The sequence below is a fragment of the Pogoniulus pusillus genome, chromosome 35, assembly GCF_015220805.1.
Source record: "Pogoniulus pusillus isolate bPogPus1 chromosome 35, bPogPus1.pri, whole genome shotgun sequence".
NCBI lineage: Eukaryota > Metazoa > Chordata > Aves > Piciformes > Lybiidae > Pogoniulus > Pogoniulus pusillus.
In genome coordinates, this window is record NC_087298.1 from 1,765,972 (window position 1) to 1,787,436 (window position 21,465).

The 21,465-nt window shown below is 56.0% G+C and overlaps 1 protein-coding gene across 2 annotated transcripts in view; it reads left to right on the plus strand.

Moving 5' to 3' along the window:
* Positions 1-21,465, plus strand: part of PNPLA7 (patatin like phospholipase domain containing 7) — a 211,226-nt gene that overhangs the window by 38,766 nt on the left and 150,995 nt on the right. For both annotated transcript variants that reach the window (XM_064171045.1, XM_064171046.1), the window contains exons 15-17: positions 3,311-3,457; positions 15,211-15,288; positions 19,284-19,489. In XM_064171045.1, coding sequence (XP_064027115.1) covers positions 3,311-3,457; positions 15,211-15,288; positions 19,284-19,489 — 431 coding nt within the window. The remainder of the gene's footprint in view (positions 1-3,310; positions 3,458-15,210; positions 15,289-19,283; positions 19,490-21,465) is intronic.

The window sequence follows — 21,465 nt, forward strand, 5'->3', positions numbered from 1 at the left end:
GAGGCTGCTCCTGCTGCCTGCAGGGGGTTGGAGTGGATAAGCCCCAACCAACCTGATCCAAAGTGGTTCCAAGCATGGGGCAGCTCCCACCTCTCTGGGCAGCCTGGGCCAGGCTCTCACTACCCTCAGTGTCAAACATTTCTCCCTTCCCTCCACTCTCAATCTCCCTCTTTTAGTTCAGAGCTGACTGGATGAGCTTTGGAGGTCCCTTCCAGCCCATTCTGGGGTTCTGTCACCCTCTTGGCTCCAGCTGCAATTCCATTGTCATGAATCATAGAATCAGGCAGGTTGGAAGAGAGCTCCAAGATCATCCAGTCCCCCCCAGATGATCTTGGTTAAATGTTTCCTCCTTCAATTCACACTGCTGTCTTTGCAGCTCTGTGTGACTTGGGGTAGCTCACAGAGTCACTGCATGGTTTGGCTTGGAAACCTTCCAGCTCTTCTGGTTGCAGCCCTCCTGCTGTGGGCAGGGACACCTCCTACAAGACCAGGTTGCTGTAGACCCCATCCAACATGACCTGGAACATCTCCAGGCTTGAAGCCTGCACAGCTTCTCTGGGCAACCTGTTCCACTCTGTCTCCTATTCCATGTGCCCAATAGAGCAACCCACTCCATGACTGTCACCACCCCCATGGGGAACATTCCTCCTGAGGGCTCATCCAAATGGAGCTTCTTGCAGTTTGAAGCCACTACCTCTTGTCCTGTTGCTCCATGCCTTTGTGAAATGTCCCTCCCCAGCTTTCTTGCAGCCTGCTTCAAACACTGCAAGGCTGCTCCAAGGTCTCCCTGCAGCCTCTCCTCCAGGCTGAACACCCCCAACTCCCCCAGCCTGGCCTCACAGCAGAGCTCTTCCAGCACTGCTGTGGCCTCCTCTGGCCCTGCTCCAGCAGGTCCCTGCCTGTGCTGAGCACTCCAGAGCTGCCCCAGCACTGCAGGGGGAGTCTGAGCAGAGCACAGCAGAGGAGCAGAATCCCTTCCCTGCCCCTGCTGCTCACACTGCTGGGGATCAGCCCAGGCCAGGGCTGGCTCTGAGCTTCAAGCTCATCCAACCCGGCCTTTGACACCCCCAGGGAGGAGACATCCACAACCTCCCTGGGCAACCTGTGCCAGTCTCTCCCCACCCTCACTCTCAAGAATCTCTTCCTCATCTCCACTCTCAATCTCCCCTCTCCAAACTTAAACTCAAGGTCCTGGCACTCCCAGCCCTTGTCCAAAGTCCCTCCTGAGCTCTTCAGGCAGTGGAAGGCAGCTCTAAAGCCTCCCCAGAGCTGCCTTTTCTCCAGTCAGACCATGCTGCATTTGTGAGATCCTCGTTGCAGGGAGGAGTTGAGTTTGCCTCAGCCTGTGAACTTCTGCAGGTTTTCAGGCTCCATTTCTAAGGCTCTTTTTGTGGTCTGCTTTTTATGAAGACTGATCTGGAAGTCAAGAGCACCAAAAACTGTGGTAAAGGGTTGGACTTGATGATCTGTGAGGTCTCTTCCAACCTTGGTGATACTGTGATACTGTGATACTGTGAAAAATGCCCTTGAAATATTCAACTGCAACCCAAAATGACAGAATCCCAGAGTGGCAGGTGGGAAGGGACCCCAAGGATCATCTGCTCCAACCTCTCCAGGTCTCAGCAGAGCTGCAATGAGCTGCCCCAGCACCCTGGCAAGAGGAGTCCTCAGCTACCCAGGGCAGGGACTCCACTGCTGCCCTTTGCAGATGATTCCAATCTCCAGCTATGCTCATGGGCAAACATTTCCTTCTGGAGCCCAATGGGAACCTCCCCAGCAGGAGCTTGTCCCCATCTGCCCTTCTCCTCTGCATGGGACTGCTTGTGCAAAGGGAGCCTGCATCCTGCTGGCAGCCACCCTGCCTGGCCTCGTACCTGGTAATAGGTCTGAGCAGAACAGCAGCTCAGTGTCACCTCGATGCCCATTTCCCCTTCCCCTCCACCCCCTCATACTGTGTTGATCAGGCTCTAGCTCCCCACGCTGGCAGCTGCCCAGTTCCTCTTGTTCTCCCCTCTCTCAAGCTGTGATGAGTAACTGTTTGAGTGGAGCTCAGCTTTGCAGAGAGCTGCAGGGCTGCTGAAGGTAGCCAGGCAGGAGCTCCTTTGCAAACTTAGCTTTTGGCCTCCCTCCCTTCCTTTTTTTTTTGCAGACCACCACCAGTGGTGGTGTGCAGAGAACCCAGAGGATAGGGCAAGTTTTTGCTGGGTAGGTGCCCAAGAAGAAAGGGCCCTGGGGGTGCTGGTAGAGAGGAGCTGCAGATGAGGCAGCAGAGTGCCCAGGTGGGCAGCAGAGCCAGTGGCATCCTGGGCTGGCTCAGGAGCAGTGTGGGCAGCAGGACAAGGGAGGTTTTATTAATGGTCTGGACCAGGGGATTGAGTCCAGCATCATTAAGTTTGCAGATGGCACCAAGCTAGGAGCATGTGGGGATCTGTTGGAGGGTAGCAGAGCCCTGCAGAGGGACCTGGCCAGGCTGCATGGGTGGGCAGAGGCCAATGGGATGAGACTGAACAAGGCCAAGGGCAGGGTTCTACACCTTGGCCACAACAACCCCAAGTAGCACTACAGGCTGGGGCCAGAGTGGCTGAGAGCAGGCAGGCAGAGAGGGAGCTGGGGGTGCTGGGAGAGAGGAGCTGCAGGGGAGGCAGCAGTGCCCAGGTGGGCAGCAGAGCCAATGGCATCCTGGGCTGGCTGAGGAGCAGTGTGGGCAGCAGGACAAGGGAGGTTCTTGTGCCCCTGTGCTCAGCACTGCTCAGGCCACAGCTGGAGTGCTGTGTCCAGTTCTGGGCTCCTGAATTGCAGAGAGCTGTTGAGGTGCTGGAAGGTGTTTGGAGAAGGGCAGCAAGGCTGGGGAGGGGCCTGGAGCAGAGCCCTGTGAGGAGAGGCTGAGGGAGCTGGGGGGGTGCAGCCTGCAGCAGAGGAGGCTCAGGGCAGAGCTCATTGCTGCCTGCAGCTGCCTGCAGGGAGGCTGTAGCCAGGTGGGGTTGGGCTCTGCTGCCAGGCAGCCAGGGACAGAAGAAGGGGACTCAGACTTAACCTGTGCCAAGGCAGGTCTAGGCTGGATGTTATGAGGAAGTTGTTGTCAGAGAGAGTGATTGGCACTGGAATGGGCTGCCCAGGGAGGTGGTGGAGTCTGTGTGGCTGGAGGTGTTGAAGCCAAGCCTGGCTGGGGCACTTAGTGCCATGGTGTGGTTGGTTGGGCAGGGCTGGGTGCTAGGTTGGGCTGGCTGAGCTTGGAGCTCTCTTCCAACCTGGCTGATTTTATGAGTCTAAGTCCTGCATTTCTGCTGAGACTTGTTGTGTTTCTTTGCAGTCCATACTGAAGAAGACTGTGACAGTGACAGAAACTCCCTCAGCAGTTTTCCACTACAGTGCTGTGCAGGATTCCTCCAACAGCAAGCAGGTGGATGCCATTGTTGAAGCAGCCAAGAAAGACCTTTCCTCCTTGATGAAACTCGATGTAAGTTCACAGGCTCATGGAATGCCTTAGGGTGGGAGGAACCTCAGAGATCATCTGCTCCAGCCTCCTTGCCCTGGGCAGGGACACCTCTCAGCTAGACTTGGTGGCTCAAGGCCTCATCCAACCTGCCCTTCAACAGCTCCAGGGAGGGAGCATCCCCAGCCTGTCTGGGCAACCTAATTCAGAGTCTCACCACCCTCAGACTGAGAACTTCTTCCTGAGCTCCAATCTAACAGTGCAGTGAGGCTCCAGAGATGTGCTCTGTTGTTGCTTGCTTTGCACAGGAGTGCAGCACTTCTGTCTGTCTGCAGCAGGCTGAGCTCTCTTGTGCTGTTCATCTTCAGCTCCTCTCAGGCATTTAGAGATTCATGGAATGCTTTGGCTTGGAAGGGACCTTCAAGCTTATGCAGCTCTAACCCCCCTGCCATGGGCAGGGACACCTCTCAACTAGACTTGGTTGTCCAAGGCCTCATCCAACCTGGCCTTGAATGCCGCCAGGAAGGAGGCAGCCACAACCTCTCTGGGCAGCCTGTTGCAGTGTCTCACCACCCTCAGAGTGAGGAACTTCTTGCTCAGCTCCACTCTAACCCTGCTGTGCCTCAGCTCCAAACCATTCTCCCTTGGCCTGGCTCAAACACCCTCAAGAAGTGTCTCTCTGCAGCCTTCCTGCAGGATCCCTTCAGTTATTTGCAGGCAGCTCTAAGGTCCCCCTGGAGCCTTCTCCTCTCCATGCTGCACCCTCCCAGCTCCCTCTGCCTGTGCTCACAGCAGAGCTTCTGCAGCCCTTGCAGCATCTTTGTGCCCTCCTCTGGCCTCACTCCAACATCTGTTTCTTCCTGGAGGCAGGATTGGAGGTGAGGTCTGAGCAGAGCAGAGCCCAGGGGCACAATCCCCTCTCCTGCCCTGCTGCCCACACTGCTCTGGCTGCAGCCAGCACTCAGCTGCCTGCTGGGCTGCAGGAGGCACTGCTGGCTCCTGGGCAGCTGCTCAGCACCCAACACCCCCAAGGCCAAGGCTTTTTCTTCAGGGCTGCTGTCAGCCCCCTCTGCACCCAGCCTGGGTCTGTGCCTGAGGTTGTCTTGCCCCAGCTGCAGGACCTTGCCCTGGGAAATGTTCCTGCATTAAAAAATGGCTTTGGGTTTGCTTTTTCCTCTCCTTCTGCCAGACACTGAAATGTAAATTGCCTACCTGGTGGACTGCAGACCAGCTGAATGTTTTGTTCTCTGCTCTGTTGAAGTTATTAACAGGGCTGGAATCAATCTGAATTATTCTGCCTTTGGAGAAGGCTTTTCTGAGCCACACTGCAGGAATCTCCTCTGCCTGGGCACAGATTTATCCCTGGGAGAGGCAAATGTGCCATTTCTGCTGCTTTGTAGTTTCCTGCTGTCACATACTGCGTGATGGAGGCTCTGGGAGGGCCTTCAGGTGGTTGCTGAAGCCATTAATCCTGTTGGCAGAGCATCCACGAGCCTTGTTTGGGCTTTGGCCTTGATTGTGTCTTTGGCCAGTGGCTCTGAGTGGGTTTCAGAGCCGAGTGCCTGTGCTGTGCCCGTTCCAAGTGCAGCGCCGGAGCCCTGGCAGCCACCACTGAGCTCAGCCCCTGCCTATCACCTTCCTGCTGTCAGGAGGAGGGAAAATGTTTTGTTTTCATCATTCCTCTGACTCCAGCTGCATGTCAGTACAGAGATGTGTCTGCCCATGCAGCTCAGGAGAGTTCAGAGAAATCAGCCATCTGTCTAAGCCAGCCACAGGTCTCCCTCCTTTGGTACAGCTCACACTGCTCCAGGCTGCAGCTGTACCAGAGGCCTGGGCACAGCTGCTGCAGCTTCCTCCTCTCTTCTTAAGAACTCTCAGCAAAAGCACTTCCTAGAACCTCAAACATTTAACTTAACACAATCCCAGCATGATGGGGGTTGGAAGGGACCTCTGGAGCTCATCCAGTCCAAGCCCCTGCTCCAGCAGGGCACCCACAGCAGCTTGCCCAGCAGCACAATGGCCAGGGGGGGTTGGAAGCTCTGCAGAACAGGAGACTCCAGAACCTCTCTGGGCAGCCTGCTCCAGGCTCCAGCACCCTCACACCAAACAACTTCTCCTCCTGTTCAGATGCTACCTCCTGGGTTCCAGTTTGTGCCCCTGCCCCTTGGTCTATCACTGAGCACCACTGACAAGAGCCCAGCTCCCTCCTCTGGCCTCCCCCCCTTTAGCTGTTGCTGAGCATTGCTCAGATCCCCTCTGGGGCTGCTCTTCTGCATGCTCAACAGTCCCAGGCTTTTGGATTTTAACATTCCCTACTGAGTTCCAAACTGTTCCTCTTGCAGCTTTAAAATCTTCATCATGATCTTGCAGCCACCAGCAGTGAGGCTCCAGAGATGTGCTCTGCTGTTGCTTGCTTTGCACAGGAGTGCAGCACTTCTGTCTGTCTGCAGCAGGCTGAGCTCTCTTGTGCTGTTCATCTTCAGCTCCTCTCAGGCATTTAGAGATTCATGGAATGCTTTGGCTTGGAAGGGACCTTCAAGCTCATGCAGCTCTAACCCCCCTGCCATGGGCAGGGACACCTCTCAACTAGACTTGGTTGTCCAAGGCCTCATCCAACCTGGCCTTGAATGCCCCCAGGAAGGAGGCAGCCACAACCTCTCTGGGCAGCCTGTTGTAGAGTCTCACCACCCTCAGAGTGAGGAACTTCTTCCTCAGCTCCACTCTAACCCTGCTGTGCCTCAGCTCCAAACCATTCCCCCTTGGCCTGGCTCAGACACCCTCAGCTAAAGTCTCTCTGCAGCCTTCCTGCAGGATCCCTTCAGTTATTTGCAGGCAGCTCTGAGGTCCCCCTGGAGCCTTCTCCTCTCCATGCTGCACCCCTCCAGCTCCCTCTGCCTGTGCTCACAGCAGAGCTGCTCCAGCCCTTGGAGCATCTTTGTGGCCTCTTTTGGACTTATTTATATCTCGTGAAAGGCTGTAAAGTATGTCAGATGAAACTCTTGTTGCAGGAGGAGTAAAGCAGGAGTAGGAACTTTCACCTCACACCTTGCATGGGACAGAAGTTTGTCTGCAGTACACAACTGTGGTCTTCATTTATATCCCTGTCTGACTCCAAGGAAGAAATTCCAAGGTCACTGCAGCTGCTGATAGAGCAACTGCTCATTAATTCTTTAATTAGCTATCTGCTCTTTTAAAGCCAGAGCAAATCTCTCAGTAATTAAGAAGGAAACAAGTTAGGCTTGAAGGTATTTGGAGCAGCAGCCTCAAAATGCAGCATGCAATAGGCAGTGGTTTTAACATCATCATCTAAACAATGATGGATTCATAGATTGCCATGGGCAGGGACACTGCTCCCCAGCAAAGCTTGCTCAAGGCCTCATCCAGCCTGGTCCTGAACACCTCCAGGGAGGTTGTGGAGCACAGAAGCACCCAATGTGATCTTTGATCACATTGGGTGCTTCTGTGCTCCACAACCTCCCTGGGAAACTTGTGCCAGTGTCTCAGCACCCTCAACCTGTGCCAGCATCTCACCAAACTCATCCTATGCCAGTGTCTTACCACCCTCACTGTAAAGAAGGTCTCCAGAGCAGCTCTGTGCAAAGCTGGACACAGCCTTGCTTTGCAAAGGTTGAGCTGCAAGACACCAGGACTGCACTGTCCCTCTGCAGAGGAACAGCATTGAATCATGGAATGGGTTTGGCTTAGAAGGGATCTTCAAGATCATCCAGTTCCAACACTCATGCCATGGGCAGGGGCATCTCCCACCAGCACAGGTTGCTCAAGGCCTCATCCAGCCTGGTTCTGAACACTTCCAGGGTGCTTCTGTGCTCAACAACCCCCCTGGGAAACCTGTGCCAGTCTCTCCCCACCCTCAACCTGTGCCAGTCTCTCCCCACCCTCAACCTGTGCCTGTCTCCCCACCCTCAACCTGTGCCAGTGTCTCACCACCCTCAGCCTGTGCCAGTCTCTCCCCACCCTCACTCTCAACAATCTCTTCCCCCTCTCCACTCTCACTCTCTCCTCTCCCAGCTCAAAGCCATTGTCCCTCAGCCTGCCACTCCCAGCCCTTCTCCAAAGTTCCTTCTCAGCTCTCCTGCAGCCCCTTCAGGCACTGGAAGATCACGTTGGGTGCTTCTGTGCTCCACAACCTCCCTGGGAAACCTGTGCCAGCATTTCCCCCCCCTCAACCTGTGCCAGTCTCTCCCCCCCCTCAACCTGTGCCAGCATTTCCCCCCCCTCAACCTGTGCCAGCATTTCCCCCCCCTCAACCTGTGCCAGCGTTTCCCCCCCCCTCAACCTGTGCCAGTCTCTCACCACCCTCAACCTGTACCAGTATCTCCTTGCCCTCGCTCTCAACAGTTTCTTCCTCTTCTCCACTCTCAATCTCCCCTCTCCCAGCTTCAATCCGTTGCCTCTCACCCTCTCAACTAAGGCAGGCTCTTCTGACTTGGGTAATACAGCAACTTGGTTTTCACAAGCAAGTGAGCATCTGCTGGAATGTAGCCAAGAGGCAGAAGCCTCGTTCAGAGGCCAATACTCCTTTCTTCTAGGCAGGAGAGCAGAAGCTGATTCTTCTCCAGCAGTGGAAGAAAGACCTTGTTGTGTCTCAACTCTTGGGTTCAGTGCTGCTTACATAAATCAGGAAATGAATCCTCTGAGCTCTTCTCTCACAGTATTACCTCAGGTCTTGGATTTCTTGGCTGGCTGCAGGCGTTTGAAGTTGCCATTTTTCAGAGGAGCCAGGCAGTGTGCCTGAAATCAGGAGGCTGTGATGACAAATGGTGATGCCTGGGGGCTCTCTTGGCTTGCTTCTTTGGTGCTTTGTTTTGCTTCATCAGAATGAAAGAGCAGGAGGGAGGAGAGGGTTGGCTACTGGGCAGTAGTGCTTCAAAAGGACTTTGGGTACCTGACCCGTGGATGAGGAAGGGAGGATGTAGCCAGGTGGGGTTGGGCTCTGCTGCCAGGCAGCCAGCAACAGAAGAAGGGGACAGAGGCTCAAGCTGTGCCAGGGCAGGTTCAGGCTGGATGTTGTTAGGAAGTTGTTGTCAGAGAGTGATTGGCATTGGAATGGGCTGCCCAGGGAGGTGGTGGAGTGGCCGTGGCTGGAGGTGTTGAAGCCAAGCCTGGCTGGGGCACTTAGTGCCATGGTCTGGTTGGTTGGGCAGGGCTGGGTGCTAGGTTGGGCTTGCTGAGCTTGGAGCTCTCTTCAGCCTGCCTGATTCTGTGACTCTGTGATTGTCTTTTGTTCTAAATGTCTGCAGTTCCTTGGAGCTCTCCCCTGAAAGGTTTTCAATCTCCTGCAACTTTTACATCTTTCCACCTTTACCTACAGCTGGGATCTGAGAGTCAAAACACCTTTGTAGGGCACATCTGAGTGAGTTGTAAGGGAATGGCTCAGAGTCACTGAATGAAGCAGGTTGGAAAAGACCTCTGATATCATTGAGTCCAACATAGCACCCAACACCTTCCAATTCACTAACCCCTGGCACTGAGTGCCTCATGCATGCTGCTTCTGAATGCCTTCTGGTGACTCCACCACCTCCCTGGGCAGCCCATTCCAATGCCAATCACTCTCTCTGACAACAACTTCCTCCTCACATCCAGCCTCAACCTGCCCTGGCACAGGTTAAGTCTGAGTCCCCTTCTGTCCCTGGCTGCCTGGCAGCAGAGCCCAACCCCACCTGGCTACAGCCTCCCTGCAGGCAGCAATGAGCTCTGCCCTGAGCCTCCTCTGCTGCAGGCTGCACCCCCCCAGCTCCCTCAGCCTCTCCTCACAGGGCTGTGCTCCAGGCCCCTCCCCAGCCTTGCTGCCCTTCTCCAAACACCTTCCAGCACCTCAGCATCTCTCTGCAATTGAATTAAATTAAAACTAAATGAGAGCAGATTAAGACTGGATGTGAGGGACAAGTTCTGCACCAGGAGGCTGCTGGAACACTGCAGCAGGTTGCCCAGGGAGCTGCTTGAGGCCCATCCCTGGACATATTCAAAGTGAGGCTGGAGAGGGCTTTGGGCAACCTGCTCTAGTGGAGGATGTCCCTGCTGAGTGCAGGGGGTTGGACTGGATGAGCTTTGAGGTCCCTCCCAAGCCAGTCTATGATTCTATGTCTGCAAGCTCCCCAATGAGCTCTGCATAGCAACAGCTTTTTCTGCTTGCATTAGCTCAAACAAAAGCTGTGGCAAAGATTTGTCTTCATGTCTAAGACTACTTAAGTAAGAGAATAGATTGCAGAGAGGGCTGGGAAGTCTTCCTCATCAGAGAGCTGGCATGTGTCTGCCTAAGCTGCTCTCAAAGCAGTGACTTAGCACTATCTGATCTGCCTTGGGCACGGCAAGAGAGTGGATGACCTCCAAGCAGTCCTTGAAGTCCTGCTTGTCTGTGCTGCTACTACCCTGATTAATGGCTAATAGGCCTGGAAAACAACCCCACAGGCAAGAGGCATCCTGCCTACTATCTTCTCTCTTCAACAGGCAAGAACAGCAGCCCCAAATTTCTCCCTGCTGAGGCCAGGCTGAGGGAGCTGTGGCCCTGGAGCCTGGAGGAGCCTGAGGGCTGCTCTCATTGCTGTGCTGAAGATGTGCAGGGCAGTGTCAGGAGGATGCAGCCAGGCTCTGCTCAGGGGTGGCCAAGGACAGGACAAGGGGCAACAGGGGCAAGCTGGAGCAGAGGAGGTTCCATGGGAACAAAAGGGAAACGTTTGTCACTGTGAGGGTGACAAAGCATTGGAGCAGGCTGCCCAGGTTGTGGATGCTCCAGCCCAGGCTGGAGAGGCCTGGGATTGTTTAGCCTGACAGCTGATTTCATACTCATTCCTCTCCAATTTCATGCAGGCTGCAGTGGTGAAGACCTTAACTTACTTCTAAAGAAGAGCTGGGGCAGCAGGAGTGGCAGCACAGGCTGCTAGCCAGGGGCCAGCAATGTGCCCTTGTGGCCAACAGGGCCCAGGGCATCCTGGTGTGCTTCAACAAGTGAGGCCAGCAGGGCTAGGGAGGTTCTCCTCCCCCTCTGCTCTGCCCTGCTGAGACCTCACCTGCAATCCTGGGTCCAGTTTTGGGCTCCCCAGTTGAGGAGAGTCAGGGACCTGCTGGAGGGAGTCCAATGAGAGCTCTGAGATAACTGCAGGCCTGGAACACCTCTGCTGTGAGGAGAGGCTGAGAGCCCTGGGGCTGTTTGGTGTGGAGAAGGCTGAGAGGGGATCTGATCAGTGCCTCTAAACACCTGCGGGGTGGGTGCCAGGATGAAGGGTCCAGGCTCTTCTTGCTGATGTCCAGGGACAGGACAAGGAAGAAGAGGTACAAGCTGGAACCCAGGAGGTTCCACCTCAACATGAGGAGAAACTTCTTTGGTGTGAGGCTGCTGGAGGCCTGGAGCAGGCTGCCCAGAGAGGCTGTGGAGTCTCCTGCTCTGGAGACTTTCAAGACCCCCCTGGGTGTGTTCCTGTGTGCCCTGCCCTGGGTGAGCCTGCTCTGGCAGTGGGGTTGGACTGGCTGAGCTCTGGAGGTCTCTTCCAACCCCTGCCTCTGTGAAATTCAGCACTGCACAGTTAGAGGGTTTGACCTAAACAAGTGCAGAGCCCTCCCAGCCATGAGCTCTGAGAAGAGGAAGGAATTGCACAATCTCAGTGAGCCTCTGAGGTCCCTTCCAGCCTCAGAATCACCACTCTGACTCTGTGAGTGCACAGCAGGTAACAATTTGTGTTACTACAAGAGATCATAAATCAGCAGAGGTCCAGGATGCAGAACTGAAAGCACAAACAGTGTCTGGAGAACAAAAGCTGCATTTAACTGAGAAAGGCAATTCTTTGTCAAAGGGAGAGAGAGTGGTGAATGGTGCCACATCCAGCTGGCAGCTGGCACTGGTGCTGTGCCCCAGGGATCTGTGCTGGGCACAGTCCTGTTGAATATCTTCACTGGTGATCTGGAGGAGGGGATTGAGTCCAGCATCAATAAGTTTGCAGGTGACACCAAGTTGGGAGCAAGTGTGGAGCTGTTAGAGGGCAGGAGGGCTCTGTAGAGGGACCTGAACAGGCTGCAGAGATGGGCACAGTCCAGTGCCAGGAGCTTTAACAAGGCCAAGTGCAGAGTTCTACACTTTGGCCACAACAACCTCATACAGTGCTAAAGGCTGGGGCCAGAGTGGCTGAGAGCAGGCAGGCAAAGAGGGAGCTGGGGGTGCTGGGAGAGAGGAGCTGCAGGGGAGGCAGCAGTGCCCAGGTGGGCAGCAGAGCCAATGGCATCCTGGGCTGGCTGAGGAGCAGTGTGGGCAGCAGGACAAGGGAGGTTCTTCTTACCCTGTGCTCAGCACTGCTCAGGCCACCCCTGGAGTGCTGTGTCCAGTTCTGGGCTCCTGAATTGCAGAGAGATGTTGAGGTGCTGGAAGGTGTTTGGAGAAGGGCAGCAAGGCTGGGGAGGGGCCTGGAGCAGAGCCCTGTGAGGAGAGGCTGAGGGAGCTGGGGGGGTGCAGCCTGCAGCAGAGGAGGCTGAGGGCAGAGCTCATTGCTGCCTGCAGCTGCCTGCAGGGAGGCTGTAGCCAGGTGGGGTTGGGCTCTGCTGCCAGGCAGCCAGCACCAGAAGAAGGGGACACAGCCTCAAGCTGTGCCAGGGCAGGCTGAGGCTGTATGTTGTTAGGAAGTTGTTGTCAGAGAGAGTGATTGGCATTGGAATGGGCTGCCCAGGGAGGTGGTGGAGTCTGTGTGGCTGGAGGTGTTGAAGCCAAGCCTGGCTGGGGCACTTAGTGCCATGGTCTGGTTGGTTGGGCAGGGCTGGGTGCTAGGTTGGGCTGGCTGAGCTTGGAGCTGTCTTCCAACCTGCCTGATTCTGTGACTCTATGATTTCAAACCATTCTCCCTCATTCTATCACTCCAAGCCATTGTAACAAGTCCCTCCCCAGCCTCCTTGAAGCTCCTTCAGTTATTCAGCTCTGAGGTTTCTCCAGAGCCTTCTTTTCTCCAGGCTGAGCACTCCCAGCTCCCTCAGCCTGTCCTTGTGCTGCTCCCTTCCTGGGGGAGCTTTCCTCTCTTCAGGCTTTGTGAGCCTGGGTGATGCTGTACAGCCAGAGCTGCATATAGAGAGAGGAAACACCCCAGAAATTAGTGGAGTTGATACTGCTTGAAGTGCAATATTTTGACAGGTGCTTGTCAGGCTGCCTGCATTTGATGTCTTCCCCTCCAGCAGCCTGGTTTCATTAGAACTAATTTCTGATGGAAGGCTGTGGGGTGGGTTGGTTTTTTTCCCCCCATCAGCTGTAGGTGTACAGAATCATTCTGATTCGTTCACTTCCTCTGAAGTCCTTTGGGTTTGATTTCCCCAACCAAAAATGGAAGGAGGGAAAACCTCTGCCCCACCACTGGCCCTGCTGCCAGGGTTACATCTCTCTTGTATTGTTTTCCTGCTGCTCCTCAGGTTGATGATTAGGAGCAGATTGTGCTCTGCTGCCTGGGGTGAAGTGATTCTGACTCTGCATCTGCCTTGTCCTGCTCTTAATGGTTCCAGGATGTCAGGAGTTGGAAGGGACCCAAAGAGATCATTGAGTCTGACCTCCCTGCCAGAGCAGGATCATACAATCTAGCCCAGGTCATACAGGAACACATCCAGACAGGCCTGGAAAGGCTCCAGAGAAGCTCTGTGCAAAGCACTGGACACAGCCTTGCTTTGTAGAGGCTAAGCTGCAAAGACACCAGGACTGCACTGGACTGGAATGGGTTGAGTTGGAAGGGACCTTAAGGCTCATCCAGTGCCAACCAGGGACACTTCCCACCAGCACAGCTTGCTCAAGACCTCATCCAGTCTGGTCCTGATCACCTTCAGGGAGGTTGTGGAGCACAGAAGCACCCAATGTGATCAAAGATCACATTGGGTGCTTCTGTGCTCCACAACCTCCCTGGGAAACCTGTGCCAGTGTCTCAGCACCCTCAACCTGTGCCAGTCTCTCCCCACCCTCACTCTCAACAGTTTCTTCCTCCTCTCCACTCTCACTCTCCCCTCTCCCAGCTCAAAGCCATTGTCCCTCAGCCTGCCACTCCCAGCCCTTGTCCAAAATCCCTCCCCAGCTCTCCTGCAGCCCCTTCAGGCACTCGAAGGCTGCTCTGAGGTCTCCCTGGAGCCTTCTCTGTTTTTGCCCCAACCCATTCAGATGTTGCTTTGAAAGAATTTCTGGATGGGATGAAAATGCTGCCAAAAGGAAAGGTGGCCTGGATGGAGCATCTGTGTTTGAAGCTGAGGGGATGTGGGACACAAAGTCATAGAATAGGATCATAGACTCAGGCAGGCTGGAAGAGAGCTCCAAGCTCAGCCAGCCCAACCTAGCACCCAGCCCTGCCCAACCAACCAGACCATGGCACTAAGTGCCCCAGCCAGGCTTGGCTGCAACACCTCCAGCCACAGCCACTCCACCACCTCCCTGGGCAGCCCATTCCAATGCCAATCACTCTCTCTGACAACAACTTCCTCCTAACATCCAGCCTAGACCTGCCCTGGCACAGCTTCAGGCTGTGTCCCCTTCTTCTGTCCCTGGCTGCCTGGCAGCAGAGCCCAACCCCACCTGGCTACAGCCTCCCTGCAGGCAGCTGCAGGCAGCAATGAGCTCTGCCCTGAGCCTCCTCTGCTGCAGGCTGCACCCCCCCAGCTCCCTCAGCCTCTCCTCACAGGGCTCTGCTCCAGGCCCCTCCCCAGCCTTGCTGCCCTTCTCTCAACACCTTCCAGCACCTCAACATCTCTCTTGAACTGAGGAGCCCAGAACTGGACACAGCACTCCAGGTGTGGCCTGAGCAGTGCTGAGCATAGGGACTGCATGGGCAGGCCTTTGAGCTGGAATGGAAGTTCACACCCAGAGTGCCAGGCTGGAAGGGACCCCAAGGATCATCTGCTCCAAACTTTCTAGCTCACAGTAGAGCTGACAAGAGCTGGGCCCAGCACCTGGTGGAGCTGAGTCTTCAAAGAGCCCAGTGTAGGGCACTCCACTGCTGCCCTTGGGAGGTGGTTCCAAGCCTCTGACTGTTCTCATGGGGAAACATTTCCTCCTGGCCAGGACCTCCCTGCTGTGGCAGTCTCCTCTAGTTTCACCTTCCCTCCAGACTCATGCTGCTCATGCCAGCTGCTGTGGGTCTGTTGTCATTAGAGGCCTTTTCCAGAGTCTGGGGGCCAAGCTGACAGAAAATCATTCAGAATCTTAAGTCTGATCAATTAAAACCAATCCAGGTTTAGTGTGAACCTTGAAGAAGGAGCTGGTGAGTAGCTAGAGGGTAGAGAAAGAGAGAAGTCAGCCAGTTTGAAAGAGATTCAGGTCCTGGGAAGGTCATCTTCAGTGCCTGATTCTCTTCATTTGCACAGTGGGGATGGTGCCTGGGGCTGTGCAGGCTGGAGCAGAGGAGGCTCCCAGGTGACCTTCTTGTGGCCTCCCTAGGTCTGAAGGGGGCTCCAAAAAAGCTGGGGAGGGACTTTGGAGGCTGTGAGGGAGTGTCAGGAGTGGGGGGGATGGAGCAAAGCTGGAGGTGGGGAGAGTGAGGCTGGAGGTGAGGAGGAAGTTGTTGAGCAGGAGAGTGGTGAGAGGCTGGAATGGGTTGCCCAGGGAGGTGGCTGAGGCCCCATGGCTGGAGGTGTTTGAGGCCAGGCTGGCTGAGGCTGTGTGCAGCCTGCTCTAGGGTAGGGTGTCCCTGGGCATGGCAGGGGGGTTGGCACTGGCTGCTCCTTGTGGTCCCTTCCAGCCCTGCCTGATTCTATGGTTCCTCACCTTCCTGCCTCGTACAAGTGAGCTGTATCCTCCCTACCCCTCTCTTCTCCAGGATCCTTCGTTGCTGAATGGCAAAGTGACTCTGCACCAGGTTACTGCTGGCACTGTGCTGTCCAGGCAAGGAGATCAGGTGAGTGAGCATCACTTGAGAGCAGGCAGACCCAAGTCTGGCTCAGGCTTTGTCACCCCCAGCAAGGTACTTATGTACATGGATGGTGAATGGAAAAAATCCCCTCCCAGCCTTGTGCTGTGGAGTGAAACAATCCCAGCTGTCAGCCTGCTGTGCCCCCAGAGTCACAGAGTGCTTTGGGCTGGGAGGCCAAAGTCTAAAGGCTTTCTAGCCCAGCACCCCTGCAGTGAGCAGGGCAGCTGCAGCTCGAGCAGCTTGCTCAGAGCCCCAACCAACCTGATCCAAGATGCTTCCAGCCATGGAGCAGCTCCCACCTCTCTGGGCAGCCTGGGCCAGGCTCTCCCCACCCTCAGTGTCAGACATTTCTCCCTTCTCTCCACTCTCAATCTCCAGCTTTTAGTTCAAAGCTGCTATCACCCCTGGGCCTGTCCCAATAGCCCTGCTCAAAACTCTGTCCCCAGCTCTCTGATCAGCCCTTGAAGCCCTGCAATGCCACCAGGTCTCCCTGCAGCTTTCTCCTCTCCAGGCTGAACACCCCCAACTCCCCCAGCCTGGCCTCACAGCAGAGCCCTTCCAGCCCTGCCAGCACTGCTGTGGCCTCCTCTGGCCCTGCTCCAGCAGGTCCCTGCCTGTGCTGTGCTGAGCACTCCAGAGCTGCCCCAGCACTGCAGGAGGGTCTGAGCAGAGCACAGCAGAGGGGCAGATTCCCCTCTCTGCCCCTGCTGCCCACACTGCTGGGGATCAGCCCAGGCCAGGCCAGGATGGAGCTGGGCTGGCAGTGCTGGGTGCTGCCTCATGTTGAGCTTCTCCTCCCCCAGCAGCTCCCAAGCCTCTCTCCTTAGCACTGCTCCATCCATTCTCCATTCAGTCTGGGTTTGTGCTTGGGGTTGGCCTGACTCAGGTGCAGCACTTTGCACTTGGTTCTGTTCAGCTTCCTGAGGTCGGCCCTGGCTGATTCTCACTCTGGTCCCTGTCCCTTTGGGTGATGTCCCTGTCCCTTTGGGTGATGTCCCATCCCATCCCTCTGGCATATCAACTGCACCACCCAGCAGCTGCAGCACAGTGGAAATCTGGTACCTGTCTGGGTTCAGCTCTTACAGACCTTCAGGAGAGTGTCTGGAGTGCCATACCTTGCCCCTTGCTGGGGGCTCTGCAGCCTGGCTCAGCCTGGCTCCTCCCCACACTGCAGGGTTTTGGTGCTGGCACTCACTTGCAGGATTTTTTCCCCCTTCCAGCAGAAATTCAGTTTGTTTGCTCCTGGCAAAGAGTGCTTAGGAGCTAATGAAACTCATCTGTCATGATGCTGTGTCAACAGCCCAGATCCTGCCACGGTGCTGAGGGGCAGCTCCAGGGACAGTGCAGCCACCTTCTGCTCTGCTGAGCTGCCACAGAATGGCTTGGAGCCTCCAAAGCTCAGCCAGTCCAAGCCTCTGCAGTCAGCAGGGACATCCTCCACTGGAACAGGTTGCTCAGAGCATTGGAGAGCCTCACCTTGAATATCTCCAAGGATGAGGCCTCCCAATAGAACAGGTTGCTCAAGGCCCCATCCAGCCTGGTCCTGAACACCTCCAGGGAGGTTGTGGAGCACAGAAGCACCCAATGTGATCAAAGATCACGTTGGGTGCTTCTGTGCTCCACAACCTCCCTGGGAAACCTGTGCCAGTGTCTCAGCACCCTCAACCTGTGCCAGTGTCTCACCACCCTCACTGCAAACAACTTCTTCCTCACATCCAGTTTCAGTCTCCCCTCTGCCACTTCAAACCCATTCCTCCTCCTCCTCCTCTCATTCCCAGACCTTGTCAATAGTCCCTCCCCAGCCCTCCTGCAGCCCCCTGCAGATCCTGCAAGGCCACTCCAAGGTCTCCTCCAAGCCTTCTCCTCTCCAGCCTGCACAGCCCCAACTCTCTCAGCCTGTGCTCACAGCAGAGCTGCTGCAGCCCTCTCAGCATCTTGGTGGCCTCCTCTGCACTGGCTCCAACACTTCCATGCCCTGCTTGTGCTGGGGGCTCCAGAACTGCAGACAGGACTCCAGGTGGGGTATGAGGAGAGCAGAGCCAAGGGGCAGAATCCCCTCCCTTGCCCTGCTGCCCACACTGCTCTGGCTGCAGCCCAGCACAGGGTTGTGTCTGGGCTGCACTCACCCTGCAGGCTCCTGTAGAGCTTTGCATCAGCCCAGACCCCAGGGCCTGTTCCTCAGGGCTGCTCTCAGCCATTCCCCACCCAGCTTGGAGCTGTGCTTGGGATTGCACCCACCCAGCTGCAGGAGCTCACACTTGGCCTTGTTGAATGCCATGAGGTTGGCCTGGGCACAGCTCTGCAGCCTGTGCAGGTCCCTCTGGATGGATCCCTGCCCTCTAGCAAGTCACCTGTGCCACACAGCTTGGTGCCATCTGCAGACCTGCTGAGGGTGCCCTGATTGCTCTGTGCATGTCCCTGCAGAGATGTTAAGCAGAACTGGTCTCCATCTGTGGAGATATTCAAGGTGAGGCTCAAGAAGGCTCTGGGCACCCTGATCCACTTGAGGCTGCTTCTGCTGCCTGCAGGGGGTTGGAGTGGATGAGCCCCAACCAACCTGATCCAAAGTGGTTCCAAGCATGGGGCAGCTCCCACCTCTCTGGGCAGCCTGGGCCAGGCTCTCACCACCCTCAGTGTCAAACATTTCTCCCTTCCCTCCACTCCCAATCTCCCTCTTTTAGTTCAGAGCTGACTGGATGAGCTTTGGAGGTCCCTTCCAGCCCAGTCCATTCTGGGGTTCTGTTACCCTCTTGGCTCCAGCTGCAATTCCATTGTCATGAATCATAGAATCAGGCAGGTTGGAAGAGGCCTCCAAGATCATCCAGTCCAACCTAGCACCCAGCCCTGCCCAACCAACCAGGCCATGGCACTAAGTGCCCCAGCCAGACTTGGCTTCAACATCTCCAGGGACAGAGACTCCACCACCTCCCTGGGCAGCCCATTCCAATGCCAATCACTCTCTCTGACAACAACTTCCTCCTAACATCCAGCCTAGACCTGCCCTGGCACAACTCCAGGCTGTGTCCCCTTCTTCTGTTGCTGGCTGCCTGGCAGCAGAGCCCAACCCCACCTGGCTACAGCCTCCCTGCAGGCAGCTGCAGGCAGCAATGAGCTCTGCCCTGAGCCTCCTCTGCTGCAGGCTGCACCCCCCCAGCTCCCTCAGCCTCTCCTCACAGGGCTCTGCTCCAGGCCCCTCCCCAGCCTTGCTGCCCTTCTCCAAACACTTTCCAGCACCTCAACATCTCTCTGCAATGGAGGAGCCCAGAACTGGACACAGCACTCCAGGTGTGGCCTGAGCAGTGCTTACTTGTCCTGCTGCCCACATTGCTCCTGAGCCAGCCCAGGATGCTGCCCATCTGGGCACTGCTGCCTCCTCTGCAGCTCGTCTCTCCCAGCACCCCCAGCTCCCTCTCTGCCTGGCTGCTCTCAGCCACTCAGTCCCCAGCCTGTAGTGCTGCTTGGGGTTGTTGTGGCCAAAGTGCAGAACCCTGCACTTGGCCTTGTTCAGTCTCATCTCCTTGGCCTCTGCCCACCCATGCAGCCTGGCCAGGTCCCTCTACAGGGCTCTGCTACCCTCCAACAGCTCCACAGCTGCTCCCAGCTTGGTGTCATCTGCAAACTAACTGATGCTGGACTCAATCTCCTGGTCCAGACCATCAATAAAGATGTTGAACAGGCCTGAGCCCAGCACTGACTCCTGGGGCACACCACCATGTCTCCAGGTCTTTTAGATGCCTCCCTCATTTTCCATACCCTCCCAAAGAGGAGCAGATTATTCACTGCTGTGGCTGTTGAGTTTTTAACTACTCTTAACCCTGCTTTTAATAATTCACTTTTGTGCCTTATTTTCTCACCTAATTGCTCAGAAGCTCCGAGGGAGCTTTCTGGAAAGCAGCTAATGGGTCCTGGTGGTGCTGGCACTCTGCTAATTGCTTTGCAAGCCTCCAGAGGTTTCACTCAGCTCTTTCCATGTTCTGCAGGATGTTAATGTTTGTTTTGTGGTCTCGGGGATGCTTCATGTATACCAAAGGAAGATAGACTCTGAGGAGGACACCTGCCTGTTCATCACCCACCCAGGGGAGCTGGTGGGGCAGCTGGCGGTGCTGACTGGGGAGCCTCTCATCTTCACCATCAAGGCCAACCGAGACTGCAGCTTCCTCTCCATCTCCAAGTCCCATTTCTATGAGTGAGTTCTGCCCCACAGGGCTCTCTGGGGGGGGTTTGTCACTTCCCATGGGCCTCTTGAAGCAGCAGGAGTGCTGGATGGATGTGTGGCGTGGGACTGCTACGGCACAGCCTGCAGCGAGCCACGTGGCTTACAGGAGGGTTTGGAGCACCCTGATGAGCTCTGAGCCATCTCTCAGCTGACTTAAACTGCAGCCAGAGGTAATGCAGGGAGCTGGGGGGTTTGGGTTGTGGCCAGCAGCATGAGGGAGGGGATTCTGCTGCTCTGCTCTGATCTGCTTCTGCTCTTGAGAGACCCCATCTGGAGCACTGCATCCAGTTCTGGTGCCCCAGCACAAGGAGGACTGTTGGAGCAGGTCCAGAGAAGGTGATCAGAAGCTGGAGAACTTCCCTCTGGGGACAGGCTGAGAGTTGGGGCTGTTCAGCCTGGAGAAAAGAAGGCTCCAGGGAGACCTCAGAGCAGCCTGCTACTATCTTAAGGGGAGGCAGGAGAGCTGGGGAAGGACTTTGGAGAAGGGCTGGGAGTGGCAGGCTGAGGGACAATGGCTTTGAGCTGGGAGAGGGGAGAGTGAGAGTGGAGAGGAGGAAGAAACTGTTGAGAGTGAGGGTGGGGAGAGACTGGCAGAGGTTGAGGGTGGTGAGAGACTGGCAGAGGTTGAGGGTGGTGAGACACTGGCACAGGTTTCCCAGGGAGGTTGTGGAGCACAGAAGCACCCAATGTGATCTTTGATCACATTGGGTGCTTCTGTGCTCCACAACCTCCCTGGAGGTGTTCAGAACCAGGCTGGATGAGGCCTTGAGCAACCTGTGCTGGTGGGAGGTGTCCCTGCCCATGGCAGGGGGCTGGAACTGGCTGAGCTTTGAGGTCCCTTCCAGCCCAACCCATTCTGCAGTTCTGCAGCTCCATGTCTTAAGAATGCTGCCTGCCTTGCTCCAGGTTTAGAGCACTTCACCTGGGGGCTGTGCTTGATGAGCCAAGGCTCACACACTTTGTAGTCCAAGTAAGAAAGCTTGAGCCCAGCCCCTGTGCTTTGCAGGGTTGGATGCTTCTTTGCCAGGCCTTTCCTCTTAGGTTTATGATTGCTTTTTGCTGCAGAACCACTCCAGTTCAGGTTCCAAATGCAGCCCAGGCTGGACAGGGGATAGAGTGTGCCCTCAGCAAGTTTGCTGTTGCCAGCAGAGTGGGAGGAGTGGCTGACACAGCAGAAGGCTGTGACCTGGGCAGGCTGGAGAGCTGGGTGGGGAGAAATCCAGTGGAATTCATTCAGAGCCCTGCATGTGGGGAAGAGCAGCCCCATGGATCAGTGCAGGTTTGGGGAGAGCAGCTCTGGGAAGAAGGACCTGGGAGCCTTGGTGGGCAGCAGGATGGCCACGAGCCAGCAGTGTGCCCTTGTGGCCAAGAAGGCCAGGGGCATGTGGGGTGCATCAACAACAGCCTGGCCAGCAGGTCAAGGGAGGTTCTTCTTCCCCTCTACTGTGCTGAGGCTTCACCTGGAGTACTGTGTCCAGTTCTGGGCTGCCCAGCTCAAGAAGGACAAAGAACTACTGGAGGGAATCCAGCACAGAGCCACTGAGGTGCTGAGGGCCCTGGGACAGCTTTCATGAGGAGAGGCTGAGAGAGCTGAGGCTGCTTAGCCTGAGCAAGGGGAGGCTGAGAAGGAATCTTCTCAGTGCTTACAAATATCTAAGGAGTGAGTGGCAGGAGGATGTGGCCAGACTGAACAGGAGGCAGCAGTGCCCAGGTGGGCAGCAGAGCCAATGGCATCCTGGGCTGGCTCAGGAGCAGTGTGGGCAGCAGGACAAGAGAGCACTGCTCAGGCCACACCTTGAGTGCTGTGTCCAGCTCTGGGCTCCTCCACTGCAGAGAGCTGTTGAGGTGCTGGAAGGTGTTTGGAGAAGGGCAGCAAGGCTGGGGAGGGGCCTGGAGCAGAGCCCTGTGAGGAGAGGCTGAGGGAGCTGGGGGGGTGCAGCCTGCAG